General features: G+C 38.0%; 1 protein-coding gene and 1 long non-coding RNA gene across 2 annotated transcripts in view; one reads left to right on the top strand and one right to left on the bottom strand.

Annotated features, from left to right (window-relative positions):
* The window catches only part of LOC142203372 (uncharacterized), a 719,604-nt gene that overhangs the window by 323,275 nt on the left and 381,363 nt on the right, over positions 1 to 14,966 (top strand). The window lies entirely within an intron of this gene.
* The window catches only part of SEMA3D (semaphorin 3D), a 128,053-nt gene that overhangs the window by 31,549 nt on the left and 81,538 nt on the right, over positions 1 to 14,966 (bottom strand). Inside the window, exons 8-10 of the mRNA XM_075274035.1 lie at positions 14,486 to 14,628; positions 3,062 to 3,176; positions 423 to 492 (exon numbers count right to left, since the gene is read on the bottom strand). Coding sequence (XP_075130136.1) covers positions 423 to 492; positions 3,062 to 3,176; positions 14,486 to 14,628 — 328 coding nt within the window. The remainder of the gene's footprint in view (positions 1 to 422; positions 493 to 3,061; positions 3,177 to 14,485; positions 14,629 to 14,966) is intronic.

Here is a 14,966-nt window from a genome sequence, read left to right as displayed (position 1 = left end):
ATGAACTGTTGCACCTATTACAAGTTACAGATAGGATTCCCATCTGACACAATTCTGGCCTCTTTTTACTAACTCAAGTATCACTTCAACACGGTCAGACTAAAATCAACACACTTGGAATTTTCAACAAATCTTCTCAAACAGAAAATAAAGAAAAATGATTCTACTATGTCAACTATTATGATCCATTGCTTCAGTGAAGTGATACTAGGTTCATGCCAATATCAAACAGGTGGACACTAGTAGAACATTTTCCTTATAGTCTTGAGCAATCAGACTTATGTTTATATTACTCATTCCTGTCCTTGGTGATTTGACATTTCACTAATGAAATCATAATAAACTATGAAAGTGCTTCCATCTGAACAAACTCCGAGAGGATAGTTCAGTCTACAAGTCTACAGCATGAACAGAAGCAATACCTTGTTGTCGTGAAGATTCCATACACAACTGGGTTACGTTCATCCTTGGTTGGAAGTAAAAATACATCTTCTGTAAAGGGTAAAAAGTAACAACAAAACAAAATTAAAAATAGAGAAATGAAGAACAGAGCTCAATGCGGCCATACAAAATTCCTCTTTTAATGTTATCTGATTATATGTAGCTACAATATTATATATTCTGCTTATGCTGTAGCCAATTTTACCTTGTACTTTGCAGCATACCAGTAGTAACTAGACATCAAAGAAGCCCATCTTATGTGCCACTGTACTGTACTTTTGTACATAATCATATTACAAAGCATCATTTCTAGTCTAACTTGAATCGGATCTATTGCTGCAGTTTGATAATGCAAAAGCTATATCTGTATTATGGATAGAAAAGAAACACCAGCTCACACAAGATACTTGTATATTATCCATCATCTACACATGGCCAATGTGTGGACATCACAGAAAAAAAGAAAATTTGATCTGGAACTTAAAAAAGGTAAATATAAGGTAAAAATAATCTTATTCGATGGGAGACAACAGAATGAGAATCATTTACACATTTAAATAATTGTGTTCTACTCATAGTGATACTATAAGTAAGATATTCTCATTCTATGGCGGCCCCATCCCACTGTATACCATTGTAGTGTACAGTCAAGTATGGATTTTGTATTTAAGTTAGTGCTGCATCAACTTCTCTTCTTTCTACCCGCATTACAGCTGTATAAAACTCTAAGGTTAAGAAGCCATAATACCATGTACCTATGTGTCAGCTCTAATGTTATTGTAGGTTGTTGTAATTGTCTATTAAATATGAGCTTATTGGTGTGGATATATTAAGCTTTTTCCAATATATATATATATATATATATATATATATATATATATATATATATATATGGTTTAATGAACAGTCACACAACTTTCTGATATATAGTATTTTGTGCTTTCATTCGCTTGTGATTTGCCTAGTAAATATAGCCTACCTATTTATATCCAATAGCACAAGACACAGGAATTATTATCATGACTAAGCAATCCTTATAATTCCTGCCCATTATATTTCACCTACTCATTTGTATTTAAAAAAAAAAAAATGATCAGGACAGGAGAAATTTGCATTGTTGATGGTGATGCTTATGGAAAATCTCCTAAAATTGATAAAACTGCAGTAACTCACAGTTATAATACTCAATTGCATACCTACCATGGAGCCAGAGTGGACAAATGCTATAAGTACATGGAAGGAGGAAGCCCTCAGGCCCCTCTCACAACACATTGGTTTTGATGTCTGGCAGCCCATTGTAAATCCTTCCCCCTGCACTTGTTGACATTTATGATACAGTCAGACAGACATGTCTCCCTACCCTGTCAAGACATCCTTAACCCTTACATTAAAAATCATCAGTAGGTTAGAATATAGGAAAATAAGGGAGGCTGTGGAGAAACATGTAACTGAATAGGTTACTGTTGGTGAGGTTTTTTTTTTTTTTTAATTTTTCTTTTTTATACTTCAAATGTGTTTACTTTAAAATATTCAATATAAAATATATTATTTCTACAATCACTATCTTTCTTTACCCTCTTTTTTAAAAAAAAAAAAAAAGTTCAATTCTGATTTTTGAAACGGGACAACACAGTATAATCATATGTACTAAACATATAGAAATAAAAGCAAAATGTGTTAATTCACATACATCATAAAAGTTACTTTTTAAAATGAATCATTCTCTACCAGAAGAGAAAATTTCTAAAATTGTTATATATGCCCATGATTTACTATAATTGTCTACAGATGCCTGACTACCTGAACTATTACTCATTTATAAACCTCAAGGCAAATCATGTTAAAATAAAAAGCTGCAAGTGACCTGGGTGAGATTGAGTATCTCTTATAGGGAGCCTGTCATAAGAAAACTCAATATCAAACCAACCACAGTGTACGTTGTAAGGGACATTATACTGTGTGCCATCATACAGATGTAGCATTTGTTAACATTACATCCAGCCCATTGCTGGCACCATATTTTTTTCTAGCAATACACTACATGATTTAGCAGGAGCTGTTTGCCAATTCAAATGAACTTCTGGGCAGTGCCTGCCACATCCTCCTCCATTTTCTTCCCCCTCCCAATGGGACCACATGTATTTTAGAAATATGCAAATAAGGCTCAAGTACAATTGTTTGTGTCGGAGCCTCCAAGGACTTTGCAGTCACATTTGAAATACAGAGACTTTGAGTCTTGAGCCTCACTTACACTGTAGCTGTTTTGATACAGATTTCTCAGATTAACAACGTCCATTAAATAGTGATCAGTTTCAATAAGGTCTATAATACTGCAAGTCATCATTATCTGTATCCCACATAATATACAGTATAATGTACCTCCTGTATAGAAAGGTGGAATCAGACAGATGATCACATCCATCTTCATTTATACCTTGAGATCTAAGCACCTAGAGCACCAGAATGATATTTGTAATGTTAGATTTACTATCTTTGACAGTTCATATGACAGCACTGTATATCTGTAAAGTTAACATTAACCTGAAGCAATGAATATCAATCTGATGTTTTATGTACAACTGAAATAGGTGATTGATAGGTAAGATTAAGATCAACTTACGCAGTTCATCAAAGAATGTGTCCCCTCCATCTGGCCCAGGTATAGAGCACACCAACCGTGCTTTCAGAAATGTAGTCCATTTATTTATTAAGCTACGCTGGCCTCCAATATCATTCTAAAAGGAGAATATAAAGTTATTGTATAATATGTTAGAAAATTGTATTTCACTAAAGGCAAATACATGCAAAATATGATTATGGTATGTCTGTGCATGTCAAGCACATGGACTGCAAAGTAAATTTGGAAGAATTATAATTTACCACTAGGAATGTTGTTTCATTATATAATAATACATGTTAAGACATACAGAGTAAATAGCACTTCAAAGAGTAAAAACATGAATAATATCAAAGAGTGATATGTTACCTGCTAAGAATGCATATAACACCACAGGCAGCTACTTACAGATTATGTGCATAATGCTATTCTACTGTCTCTTGCAATAGAACAGCTTTTTAGCACAATATTCCATTTTGTAACATTTTTGTATGATATTAGAGGCTATAATAGAAAGCTAGTCGGATTGGCAGATGTGTTGCTTGTGAAGCACTTGTATTCATCTGTGATGGCCATACATTGAGAACTGTCTATATACATATCAGGGGGCAGCACTAGATGGTGATGACCAGAGGTCAAACCCCAGGATCACCGAACAGCTAATTTGCATACTGATTAATTATTGATTTCCTCGGCATTAAGAGTGCACTTTGACACAAAAGATGTAGACCATTAAAATTGATGCTGTAGTGGAATCTCTCCATATGAAAAACTCTATCTGTATGTAGTATTTGGATATATGGATGAAATGAAAGAAGGTGAATGGACTTTTACATCAGTGGAGTTCTAGTTGATATTCTATACATAGCAATTGTAATTATTACAGGATATTATCATTTTCTATTTATACATAGACAGTAAAACAAAGTATAAAAATAAAATAAAGAGAATATTTCTTTATCATATGTTTTCATTAACCAAATCAAATTTAGCATACTTTTCCATTAGGCATGTCTTTGACATTTCCTTGCAGTATCTTGTCCTTGAGTCTTAATTCAGGGTAAAATAAAGAAAAATAATATATTGTAGCCAATACAAAGATAAAGTGCAAAGAAATGTTTTGACTTTTTCAGCGTATATCACAAATTATTCATTATCACTTCAGACTTTATCATGTTTTACTCCCTGAAATACGAATTGCAGCTGCAATAGGTTTTTAAAGGGATCGCACAAGAATGTGCCTGAAACATGTCCAAAATTGTCATTTGTTTCCAAACCAGGAATCTTATACAGTATATACAACAATTGATATGGTTACCATGTTTTTCACAAACCTGCACATTTCGGAGCAGATAAGACAATTATTGATTGTTGTGGAAAATATTATATTGAAGCTGTAACAGAGGACTGATAAGGGACATAAAGGTCTGGGTGCACAGAGTGCTAGGAGACTCCGGCCACCTGTATGCAGATATAGATATGTTAGATAACTGCAAACCAAATATGTATATATGTATGGCTGAATAGAATGAGTTGCACTTTCTATGCTATCATAAACTGGCGTCATTAGTAGTGGTGGAACTAAAATAATGATTTCTGTAACTAACAGGTGTGACTATACTAACAGTATTTGGAGCACATGATGGTCTTTATACAGTGCTCAGCACTTTCACAATCTAACAAGTGTTAGAAAGATCATCACTTCACAATGACATCATGTCTACCATGGAGATAAATTATCTCTATTTTCACAGATGTTGAAGCTTCTATGGTCAGAGCTGAACATATCTTGGCAAGAAGTGCTATACTTTATTTAGGTAATACTGAAGACGTATAAAAAAAGATGTAAACTTATGATTCATAGTTTAAAGAGTTGAACTTTAAAAATTCTAAATAATGTAGATTGCAGTCTTCTTACCAGGAATAATCTATTTTAGATGTACATGATATATAGAATTGTATTCTGGGGTCCTAATTTAAACTTATATAAAGTATACACAAATGATGATGTATTGGTGATGAATCTTTAAAGCAGGGGTCCTCAAACTGCGGCCCGTGGGCCACATGCGGCCCGCCAAGCACTTCTGTCTGGCCCCGCCGACAATGCCGGCAGGCATGCATTTATAATGAAGCTCCTAGGGAGCTCGGGCCAGGCCATGGAGCGCACTTCACTTTACCTATTGGAGGGCACCGCTCCCGATGTCTGTGCTACCTGCTCTGCCTCCGGACCACTGTTTAAAAAGTTTGAGGACCCCTGCTTTAAAGGATACCTGAGATTTTGCCAAAAGTTGAATATGTGGTTTATATGTGGTTTCCTTTTAGTTTGTGTGCTGTTAACAGCCCCACTACGGATAAAGCACATTTTTCATTTCAATCTGAGACAATGGGGTACAATACAAAGCAGTCTTCCCCGTCCATTATTATTACTACTGACTTCTTAACATGTAAGCCTACCAGAAGCAACTGTAATATAGCAAACAAAGATCTGTGAAAATCCCAGGTGAACATAATGTTCTGGGATCCAGGAACACTGTTTTCCAAGTACAGGTTATTATGTTGTTAAAAAAATCCCTGACATAGAAAATGACAAATCTTAGTACAATCAAGAAAGCTGCTTGCTGTCTATGACTAACATCCCATCAACAATAAAAAAAAAAAAAAAGCAGTTAGTCAGATTCAGATAGACTCTCTCTACACTCACTGCTGTGAGAAGCTGCATACTCATCTATGGCCAGTTGATAAGTGTACAGGCAGCAAGAATAGGTCAACAAAGACCTACCCTGAAATTGTTGCTTTCTAAAGATGGATTTGCACTAGTCGCAGGGAGTGAACATCAAATTATGAAGGAGGGAGATTCAGGAAGCATTTTTTCCCTTTAAATAAGTAAAATTGGCATCTACCTAATAATTTTTCACTTTCTCTGGATCCACACTGCAGGATAATAGGTTGAACTGATTGGATGTCCAAAAATATTTGAACTGTGGCACAAGTTTTGGCTTTTCAGCTGTTTACCAAAATATTCAAGATACAATTATATAACCAAAATGGGCCTACACTGCAGACACTCCGCTTTAATGTGAGGGTATTCATATCCTAATTGGAGGAAGGGTTTAGGAATTACAGCTCTGTAATATGCAGCTGCCTCTTTTTCACGGGACCAAAGGTAATTGGTCAATTATCTCAAAAGTCAATTAATGGGCTGTCTGAGCTATTCCCTCATTAATCCATCATCAATTAAGCAGGTAAAAGGAATGGAGTTGATTCCAGGTGTGGCACTGGCATTTGGAACTTGCTCCTGACACTACAATGTACATTCCTAGTGATTCTGGAGTCTGAGGGGACCCACAAGGTGTCTTCCGATGAAGAGACCAGTTTTAGAAATTATACATTATAGTTGGGGTGGGGTGGGGGGGGGGGGGCTGGTACAGGTTTTGCATCGATGCCCTGGGAACTTCATGTTACGCCTCTGCTCATAAAGCCAAACTATTTCACTTGCTTCCTTCACACACACATAAGTAAACATGGCTGGATGATCAAGCTAATTGCTTCTTATTAGCAGTGCAATCTGTTTGTTCCATAGCTGTGAATGATGGTTTGTTTAATAGATGGTATAATAGAACATACTATGACCTGTGCCCTCTGCGAACAAATTACTATGACATGTTTAGATTATGTTATTTCACAAAATTTCAGGATAATGAATTTATTATCGTTATGTTAGGTGTCTGTGACTTGGAGTAGTAATTGTAATCATTTCCAGAACTGAAAAATAATAAATACAAAAAGCTCCATTTATTTTACATTGAGATTTCACTCTCTTTTCTAATACCACAGACAGAAGTGTGAGGGTGATGGAAGTCGATCAGTCAGTATGAATCATGGTACCTTTCCCTGGCAGAGATTGTCGAATATATACATTTTACTATAAGATTGCATAGAAATAATAAGCATGTCATTAACTGGAATACTAAGAAAATATTATTAAATGCTAAAAGCAATACTCTAAAGCTGTCAGTATAACATTGAATGTGGAAAGTTAAATCCGGAGCAGGATACTCAAGCTGTGGTATATACCTGGCAGTGAAGAAATCTTATATTCTAAACAATGAACTTACTTGGCAGCGCTAACATTACAACTCCCTAGCCAGTGGCGCTATCTCATGCAAATAGTGAAACAACAATAAACTGTAGAGCTTTGCTGTGCCAACTGATTTTATACACAGGGAAAGGACGTAGTAAAGATACAACCCACATAGGTGTCTGAAGGTAAAGCACCCATCTTATGCAAACAGAATAAATATGGCTGGAGGCAGGAGATTGCTTGATACTTGTAAAGTGAGTTTATTGTCTGAAATGTGCAGACTTCTGCCAAAAATATGTCCACATATAATAAAAGTATACCAACTGTAAGAATGAAATAAGGCACAACAAGGTGTCTTGGAAAAACCCAAGGTTTGAGTGAAAGTATTCTGGAATCACCTCAGACAAGTACTTGGGCTACTCTGTTTAATAGGTAAGATATATAGGTAGCTCTAGGGGAAAAGTGCACTTTGTGATATGTCACGGATAAATATAGAAGAAAACGGCAATCATTGTGTCAGATCTCCTGAGAACTGATTCCAGGCATAGATATATTATTAGGACTGTGCTAGGCCTTGGGTGATATAGATATGCAATGCTTTCAGCTTTTAATTATCATCACTTTTATACAGCTTTATACAGATCATCCCACACAGGACCAAAAGTTCAGTCTCTTAACAGTATAAATAACATCCTAGAAGCCAAGTTTATACATGTATATCTGTAGATGTATAAACCTCAGCCCCCATTCACTTGTGTGGGAGTGTTTCTTCTTTGTGACTGTGAGGCTTCCTGCACACAGGGAATATGGTCTGAAAAATCGGATTTGTGTATCTGGGATGTCCCATCCTGAATCCAGGCCGGATACCTGGACTCCAAGTATTATAAATACTTAGACTGGGCCCCAGTCACCAGTGGGGTGCCACAGGGGTCAGTAATGGGTATTCTCATTTTTAAAGGGATTCTATCATTCAATCACAATTTTTTTTATCATTAACACATTGGAATAGCCTTAAGAAAGGCTATTTTTCTTCTAACTTTCGTTGTCTTCTCCGCGCCGCCGTTCGCTTGAAAAATGTTTTTTTTTTGGTATGTGAGTTTTCTTGCAGCACTGGGGGTGGGCCCCAGCGCTCAACCAGCAATGGGGGTGTCCCCAATGCTGCCAGAGAACTCTCCAGTGCCACCTCTATCTTCTTCTGGAACGAGGTCTTCACCACGTTTTCTTCAGGAGCTGGCTTCTAACTTCTAGGCTTCAGGCCTAGGGCAACCTGACTGCGCATACCCGCAGCCACAAGAAAAATTTCAGCTTGCACAGTATTGAAAGCGTCCATTTTCTTGTGGACGGCGGGCATGCGCAGTCTGCTTGCCCTAGGCTTGAGGCCTAGAAGTTAGAAGCTAGCTCCGGAAGAAGACGCAGTGAAGACCTCGTTCCAGAAGAAGATGGAGGAAGCGCTGGAGAGTTCTCTGGCAGCATAGGAGACACCCCCAGTGCTGTTTGAGCGCTGGGGCCCGCCCCCAGTGCTGCGAGAGAACTCAGTTACATACAGACAAAAAACATTTTTTCAAGTGAATGGCGGCGCGGAGAAGACAACTAAAGGTAGGAGAAGAATAGCCTTTCTTAAGGCTATTCTGACATGTTAATGAGAAAAAATTGTGATTGAATAATAGGATCCCTTTAATATGTTTATTAATGACCTGGTAGAGGGTTTACAGATGTATAGAAATGTAGAAATACATTAAGGGACAGCACAAAAACCTTTCTAATGATCTTTTTCTGATCAGACATAACATTAAAAAAGGAACATTGTTGCCATTAGGAATGTACAGTATATTAAAAAAAAACATTTTGGCAGTCATAAAGGAACCAGTTTACTAATGTTCAGATTTATATGGCAATGCATTTTCCATCAGCAGTATAGTCTATTCTAAAATGTGGGCATTGCTTCGTCCCCACATAAACTGTAACAACTCAGAACAATGTGGTTTCTGTTCTTACTAAGTACTGAATAAAATATTGGCTTTCAATGTCAATTTAATTACATTGGCTTACAAGTCAGATTTCAATGTAGCTAACTTTTACTATGGAAATAAGTCGACAAGGGATATCACTGTATAAGTATATGTTTGTGGTTTTCTAGAACATATTCATATCTTCCTAAAGCCATGTGAAAATGTTTACTTTAAGGCACAGTATTTTCACTGAAGTGATGACCTATTAAAAAGCTACCGTATGCATGAGTACATGTGGGGCCCCAGAATCTACACAACAGAACGTTCACCCTCTGATTATTTGGTACAATCCACCCAACACAAGGAACAGATAAATTTTTATGATTGACAAGTAAGTAGAATATTGTGGTAAACAAGGATGTCCAGAAAAAGAAAATCAATACTTTATTGCAAACAGCACATATGGAGCACATCATACAACATGTGTGTATGTTTTGTGATACAGCACCATAAATGGGGTCAAATGGCTGAATGTCTTATGTCATCTACCATATCCTAAAGACTGTTAGCTATACTGTGCAATGATTCTCTGCTACATCTGTACATGTTTGTAAATCGCTTTGTCTTATTTATGCTCTTCCTTGGTTGTAAAACATAGTGGAATATGTTATCGCTATATAATCCGCTTTGGTGCTATTGATAATAATCCATGACACTCTATGTAGTACCTTTTATTTGGAACGGAAAGTTGAGGAACTTTAACACAAAAACATAGTAGCTTTAACTTTTAAAGGACGCAGGGTCATTTGTATGTTAATGCTCTGCAACTTTTTTCATATTTTCCCTTCCTGCCTTCCAAAATTCATAACTTTTAACTACGTGAGCACTTACTCTTTGTGTAATGAGTTGTAGTTTCATTTTGCATAATTTTTGGCTACAGATAATGTCTGGATTAGCTTTTATTAACATTTTTGGGGTCCATGTGAAATAACACACAATGCTATCATAAGTTTTGGCTTTTTTTTACACTGTTCACTCTGCTTTTAAAATGACATGGCAACTTTGGTGGGTCATTATGATTACGGCAATACCATATCTATATTGATTTTATTATGATTTACCCCTTTACAAATAAAACAACACTTTTTGAAAATTAACTGGGGTCACCATATTCTGACACCTAGAACTTTTTTACTGTTTAAATGATGAAGATATGTCAGGGCTCTTTATTTTCGGGGCAAGTTGTACTTTTTAATGGTACAAATTTTTTTATGTATGACTTTTGAATAGAGATGAGCGAACACTAAAATGTTCGAGGTTCGAAATTCGATTCGAACAGCCGCTCACTGTTCGAGTGTTCGAATGGGTTTCGAACCCCATTATAGTCTATGGGGAACATAAACTCGTTAAGGGGGAAACCCAAATTCGTGTCTGGAGGGTCACCAAGTCCACTATGACACCCCAGGAAATGATACCAACACCCTGGAATGACACTGGGACAGCAGGGGAAGCATGTCTGGGGGCATAAAAGTCACTTTATTTCATGGAAATCCCTGTCAGTTTGCGATTTTCGCAAGCTAACTTTTCCCCATAGAAATGCATTGGCCAGTGCTGATTGGCCAGAGTACGGAACTCGACCAATCAGCGCTGGCTCTGCTGGAGGAGGCGGAGTCTAAGATCGCTCCACACCAGTCTCCATTCAGGTCCGACCTTAGACTCCGCCTCCTCCAGCAGAGCCAGCGCTGATTGGCCGAAGGCTGGCCAATGCATTCCTAGTCAGTTTTGCTCAACTACACATCTGATGCACACTCGGCACTGCTACATCAGATGTAGCAATCTGATGTAGCAGAGCCGAGGGTACACTAGAACCCCTGTGCAAACTCAGTTCACGCTAATAGAATGCATTGGCCAGCGCTGATTGGCCAATGCATTCTATTAGCCCGATGAAGTAGAGCTGAATGTGTGTGCTAAGCACACACATTCAGCACTGCTTCATCACGCCAATACAATGCATTAGCCAGTGCTGATTGGCCAGAGTACGGAATTCGGCCAATCAGCGCTGGCTCTGCTGGAGGAGGCGGAGTCTAAGGTCGGACCTGAATGGAGACTGGTGTGGAGCGATCTTAGACTCCGCCTCCTCCAGCAGAGCCAGCGCTGATTGGCCGAATTCCGTACTCTGGCCAATCAGCGCTGGCCAATGCATTCTATTAGCCCGATGAAGTAGAGCTGAATGTGTGTGCTAAGCACACACATTCAGCACTGCTTCATCACGCCAATACAATGCATTAGCCAGTGCTGATTGGCCAGAGTACGGAATTCGGCCAATCAGCGCTGGCTCTGCTGGAGGAGGCAGAGTCTAAGGTCGGACCTGAATGGAGACTGGTGTGGAGCGATCTTAGACTCCGCCTCCTCCAGCAGAGCCAGCGCTGATTGGCCGAATTCCGTACTCTGGCCAATCAGCGCTGGCCAATGCATTCTATTAGCCCGATGAAGTAGAGCTGAATGTGTGTGCTTAGCACACACATTCAGCTCTACTTCATCGGGCTAATAGAATGCATTGGCCAATCAGCGCTGGCCAATGCATTCTATTAGCTTGATGAAGCAGAGTGTGCACAAGGGTTCAAGCGCACCCTCGGCTCTGATGTAGCAGAGCCGAGGGTGCACAAGGGTTCAAGTGCACCCTCGGCTCTCCTACATCAGAGCCGAGGGTGCGCTTGAACCCTTGTGCAGCCTCGGCTCTGCTACATCAGAGCCGAGGGTGCGCTTGAACCCTTGTGCACACTCTGCTTCATCAAGCTAATAGAATGCATTGGCTAGCACTGATTGGCCAGAGTACGGAATTCGGCCAATCAGCGCTGGCCAATGCATCCCTATGGGAAAAAGTTTATCTCACAAAAATCACAATTACACACCCGATAGAGCCCCAAAAAGTTATTTTTAATAACATTCCCCCCTAAATAAAGGTTATCCCTAGCTATCCCTGCCTGTACAGCTATCCCTGTCTCATAGTCACAAAGTTCACATTCTCATATGACCCGGATTTGAAATCCACTATTCGTCTAAAATGGAGGTCACCTGATTTCGGCAGCCAATGACTTTTTCCAATTTTTTTCAATGCCCCCGGTGTCGTAGTTCCTGTCCCACCTCCCCTGCGCTGTTATTGGTGCAAAAAAGGCGCCAGGGAAGGTGGGAGGGGAATCGAATTTTGGCGCACTTTACCACGCGGTGTTCGATTCGATTCGAACATGGCGAACACCCTGATATCCGATCGAACATGTGTTCGATAGAACACTGTTCGCTCATCTCTACTTTTGAACACTTATTGCTATGTTTTGGGGGAAGTGAGGTGACAAAAATACTTTATTTTGCCCATTGTAGTATATATTTTTCTACAGTGTTCCCTGTACAAGATAAATACTACTGCTACAAAATAGTACTTCCACAGTAGTAGGTGATAGTTAATTTAACATATCAAGTTAACATTGGTTATGATGTAAGAAAAACGTGTATCACTGCCAAGATTTGCCCCCAAAAACTTATAGCCCAACCTTTACGCCAGTCTATAGTCTAGAAGCATACTGTTATGGTATGGATTTTTGAGGGTACTAATGGGATTAATTCCCATTATATCATCATAATAGGAAATTTCTGTTTATTTTCTGTATAATGGCTCCAAGTTAAAGTTGTCACAATATTTCAGCTTTCTCTAGGCTTTGTTTTTGTGGGAAGTCATAGATAGATGGAATTTATTCTGTATGACAGTACACTTGCCATGCCTCATTATTCCATAGCTGCGGTATTTATTGCTTCAGCATGTCTGAGTTCTTCACATAGCTTTTCATGTACAAATATTCACTTCCATTGGGGATAGTGCTCAATATACAAAATTGTATGACAGTGTTTTGGATTCTAACTAGAGGACGATGAATACTATTTCCTATCTTGTTCTTAATCTTTCAAGCTTTAACTCAATATACAGCCGCACATTTTATCATGCTTTACTAGAGACATATGAAGATTGCCTGCTATAGAGAATAAAATGTTTCAGTAGGTAAAGCAACAGATGTTTGTCCCTAGGCAAATTATTCTAAGATTTCTATAATTTTCTAGGCCTTAAACCAAATAGGAAACTATTTTATGCAACAGCTGTCCCCTTAGGGAAAGGCATTACCGTACTATAATATTATGGGTATTTCCAAAATCTTGATATGTTTCAGTAACTTCATCCTGAAATATCTTTGTATGTTGTAACAAATTATTTCCATCTACTACTGTCACCACGTCACCATCTGCACAGTCTGTCCCCTCACCTTCTGTCTCTATCCCTCTTCCCTCATAGATTGTAAGCCCTTGCGGGTAGGGCCCTCTATCCCACTGTGCCAGTTGGTCATTGTAAGTATTATATTTGTTTTGTATATTTTATGTACTGTATGTTTACCCTCAAATGTACAGCACCATGGAATTAATATAATAATATAAAACTACATGGAATTAGTGGTGCTATATAAAATAATAATAGTAATAATAATAATAATAATAATAATAATAACAACGGGTATTGCACAATGTACCAGATGTTACTAGTTATTAGTTATTCCCTTTCATATGGAGTTAAACGAGTCCAGTTTCAGACCAATAATAAGACACTAATGTTATTATTTGTATAATGAAAAGTTATACTTTTCCAAAATACTTTCTGTATCAATTGCTCAGTTTTCTAGATTTCTGCTTACTTCCAAATAAAAATTAGTCTGTGGTCATGTGATATATATGGTCAATGGCTATGTGATATACGCTCCATGGTCATGTGATGGACACACAGATGTACAGCTCATTACAAGTCGGATGTATTATTAAATTGCTGTGAATATAACGAGCATTACATGACCTAAAAATATTGGTGACCTATATTAAGAATAAGTTATTAATCCCAGGTTGGTTGGGGTCAGACACCGAATACTCCCACTGATCAGCTGTTCTCAGGGAATGGAGCAGGAAGTAGACAGTCCTGTTCTCTCTGTTCTGGCCACACAAGCAGGTCAGCTACCTTTCATTTGAATGGGACCCAAGCTGAACTGACTGTTTCTACTGTACAGTATATTCCTTGGTTGCATTTTCATGTGTTATCTCTATAAACACACCTTGCAATACATCAGGTTATGAAATCATGAATACCATATTTTGTCATTTAGTAATTAGTTTTACATATTTTTCTTACAGTCAAGACTAGGACCTATATTTGGTGCCATTTTAATATAGAAGTAATAAATAAGATCAGTTATTATAGCCTGTGATGTTCTCACATGTTTAAACATGAGAAAATTTGCACAAGACCTGCTTGAGGTATTTCATGTTTTATAGCGCAGCATAAAACTGTCCTAATTTAATCATTCTCACCTTACAGACTCTTCCAACCCGAGAGAATATTGTTTTCTCAGAGGTGCTGCCTTCTGGGGATGCTTCTCGAAAGAAAAAGTAAATCTTGTCATCATCTGGATTATATGTGTCTGGTATGGAATAAGCACCAAAAAATTTTGCACCTATAATAAGAGGACATAGAAATAAGATTATACTGGAAATTATATTTTGTTTTGCTTCTTTGCAGGGGTTTAATTAGAAGCTCTTGAGCTCCGATGCAAAATCTGTAACTGTAACAAACCCCCACTTATCATGTCCTATATATGATACTGGCAACTTCTTACGCTGATATGAGTTCTCTAGGCTCCCTCAGTCTTCTGAGCCTAGTAGTGGCTGCTACCTCTGCACCCCCTATAAATATACCCGACACAGTAGATTAACCTGCTGATTTCATCAAGGCTGACTAATCATCTAATGTATAGTATATGGGGGTATTCCATCTTTCTACTGATGGAAGATG

The sequence above is a fragment of the Leptodactylus fuscus genome, chromosome 5, assembly GCF_031893055.1.
Source record: "Leptodactylus fuscus isolate aLepFus1 chromosome 5, aLepFus1.hap2, whole genome shotgun sequence".
Lineage (NCBI taxonomy): Eukaryota > Metazoa > Chordata > Amphibia > Anura > Leptodactylidae > Leptodactylus > Leptodactylus fuscus.
This window is presented reverse-complemented; position numbering and strand designations above follow the sequence as displayed.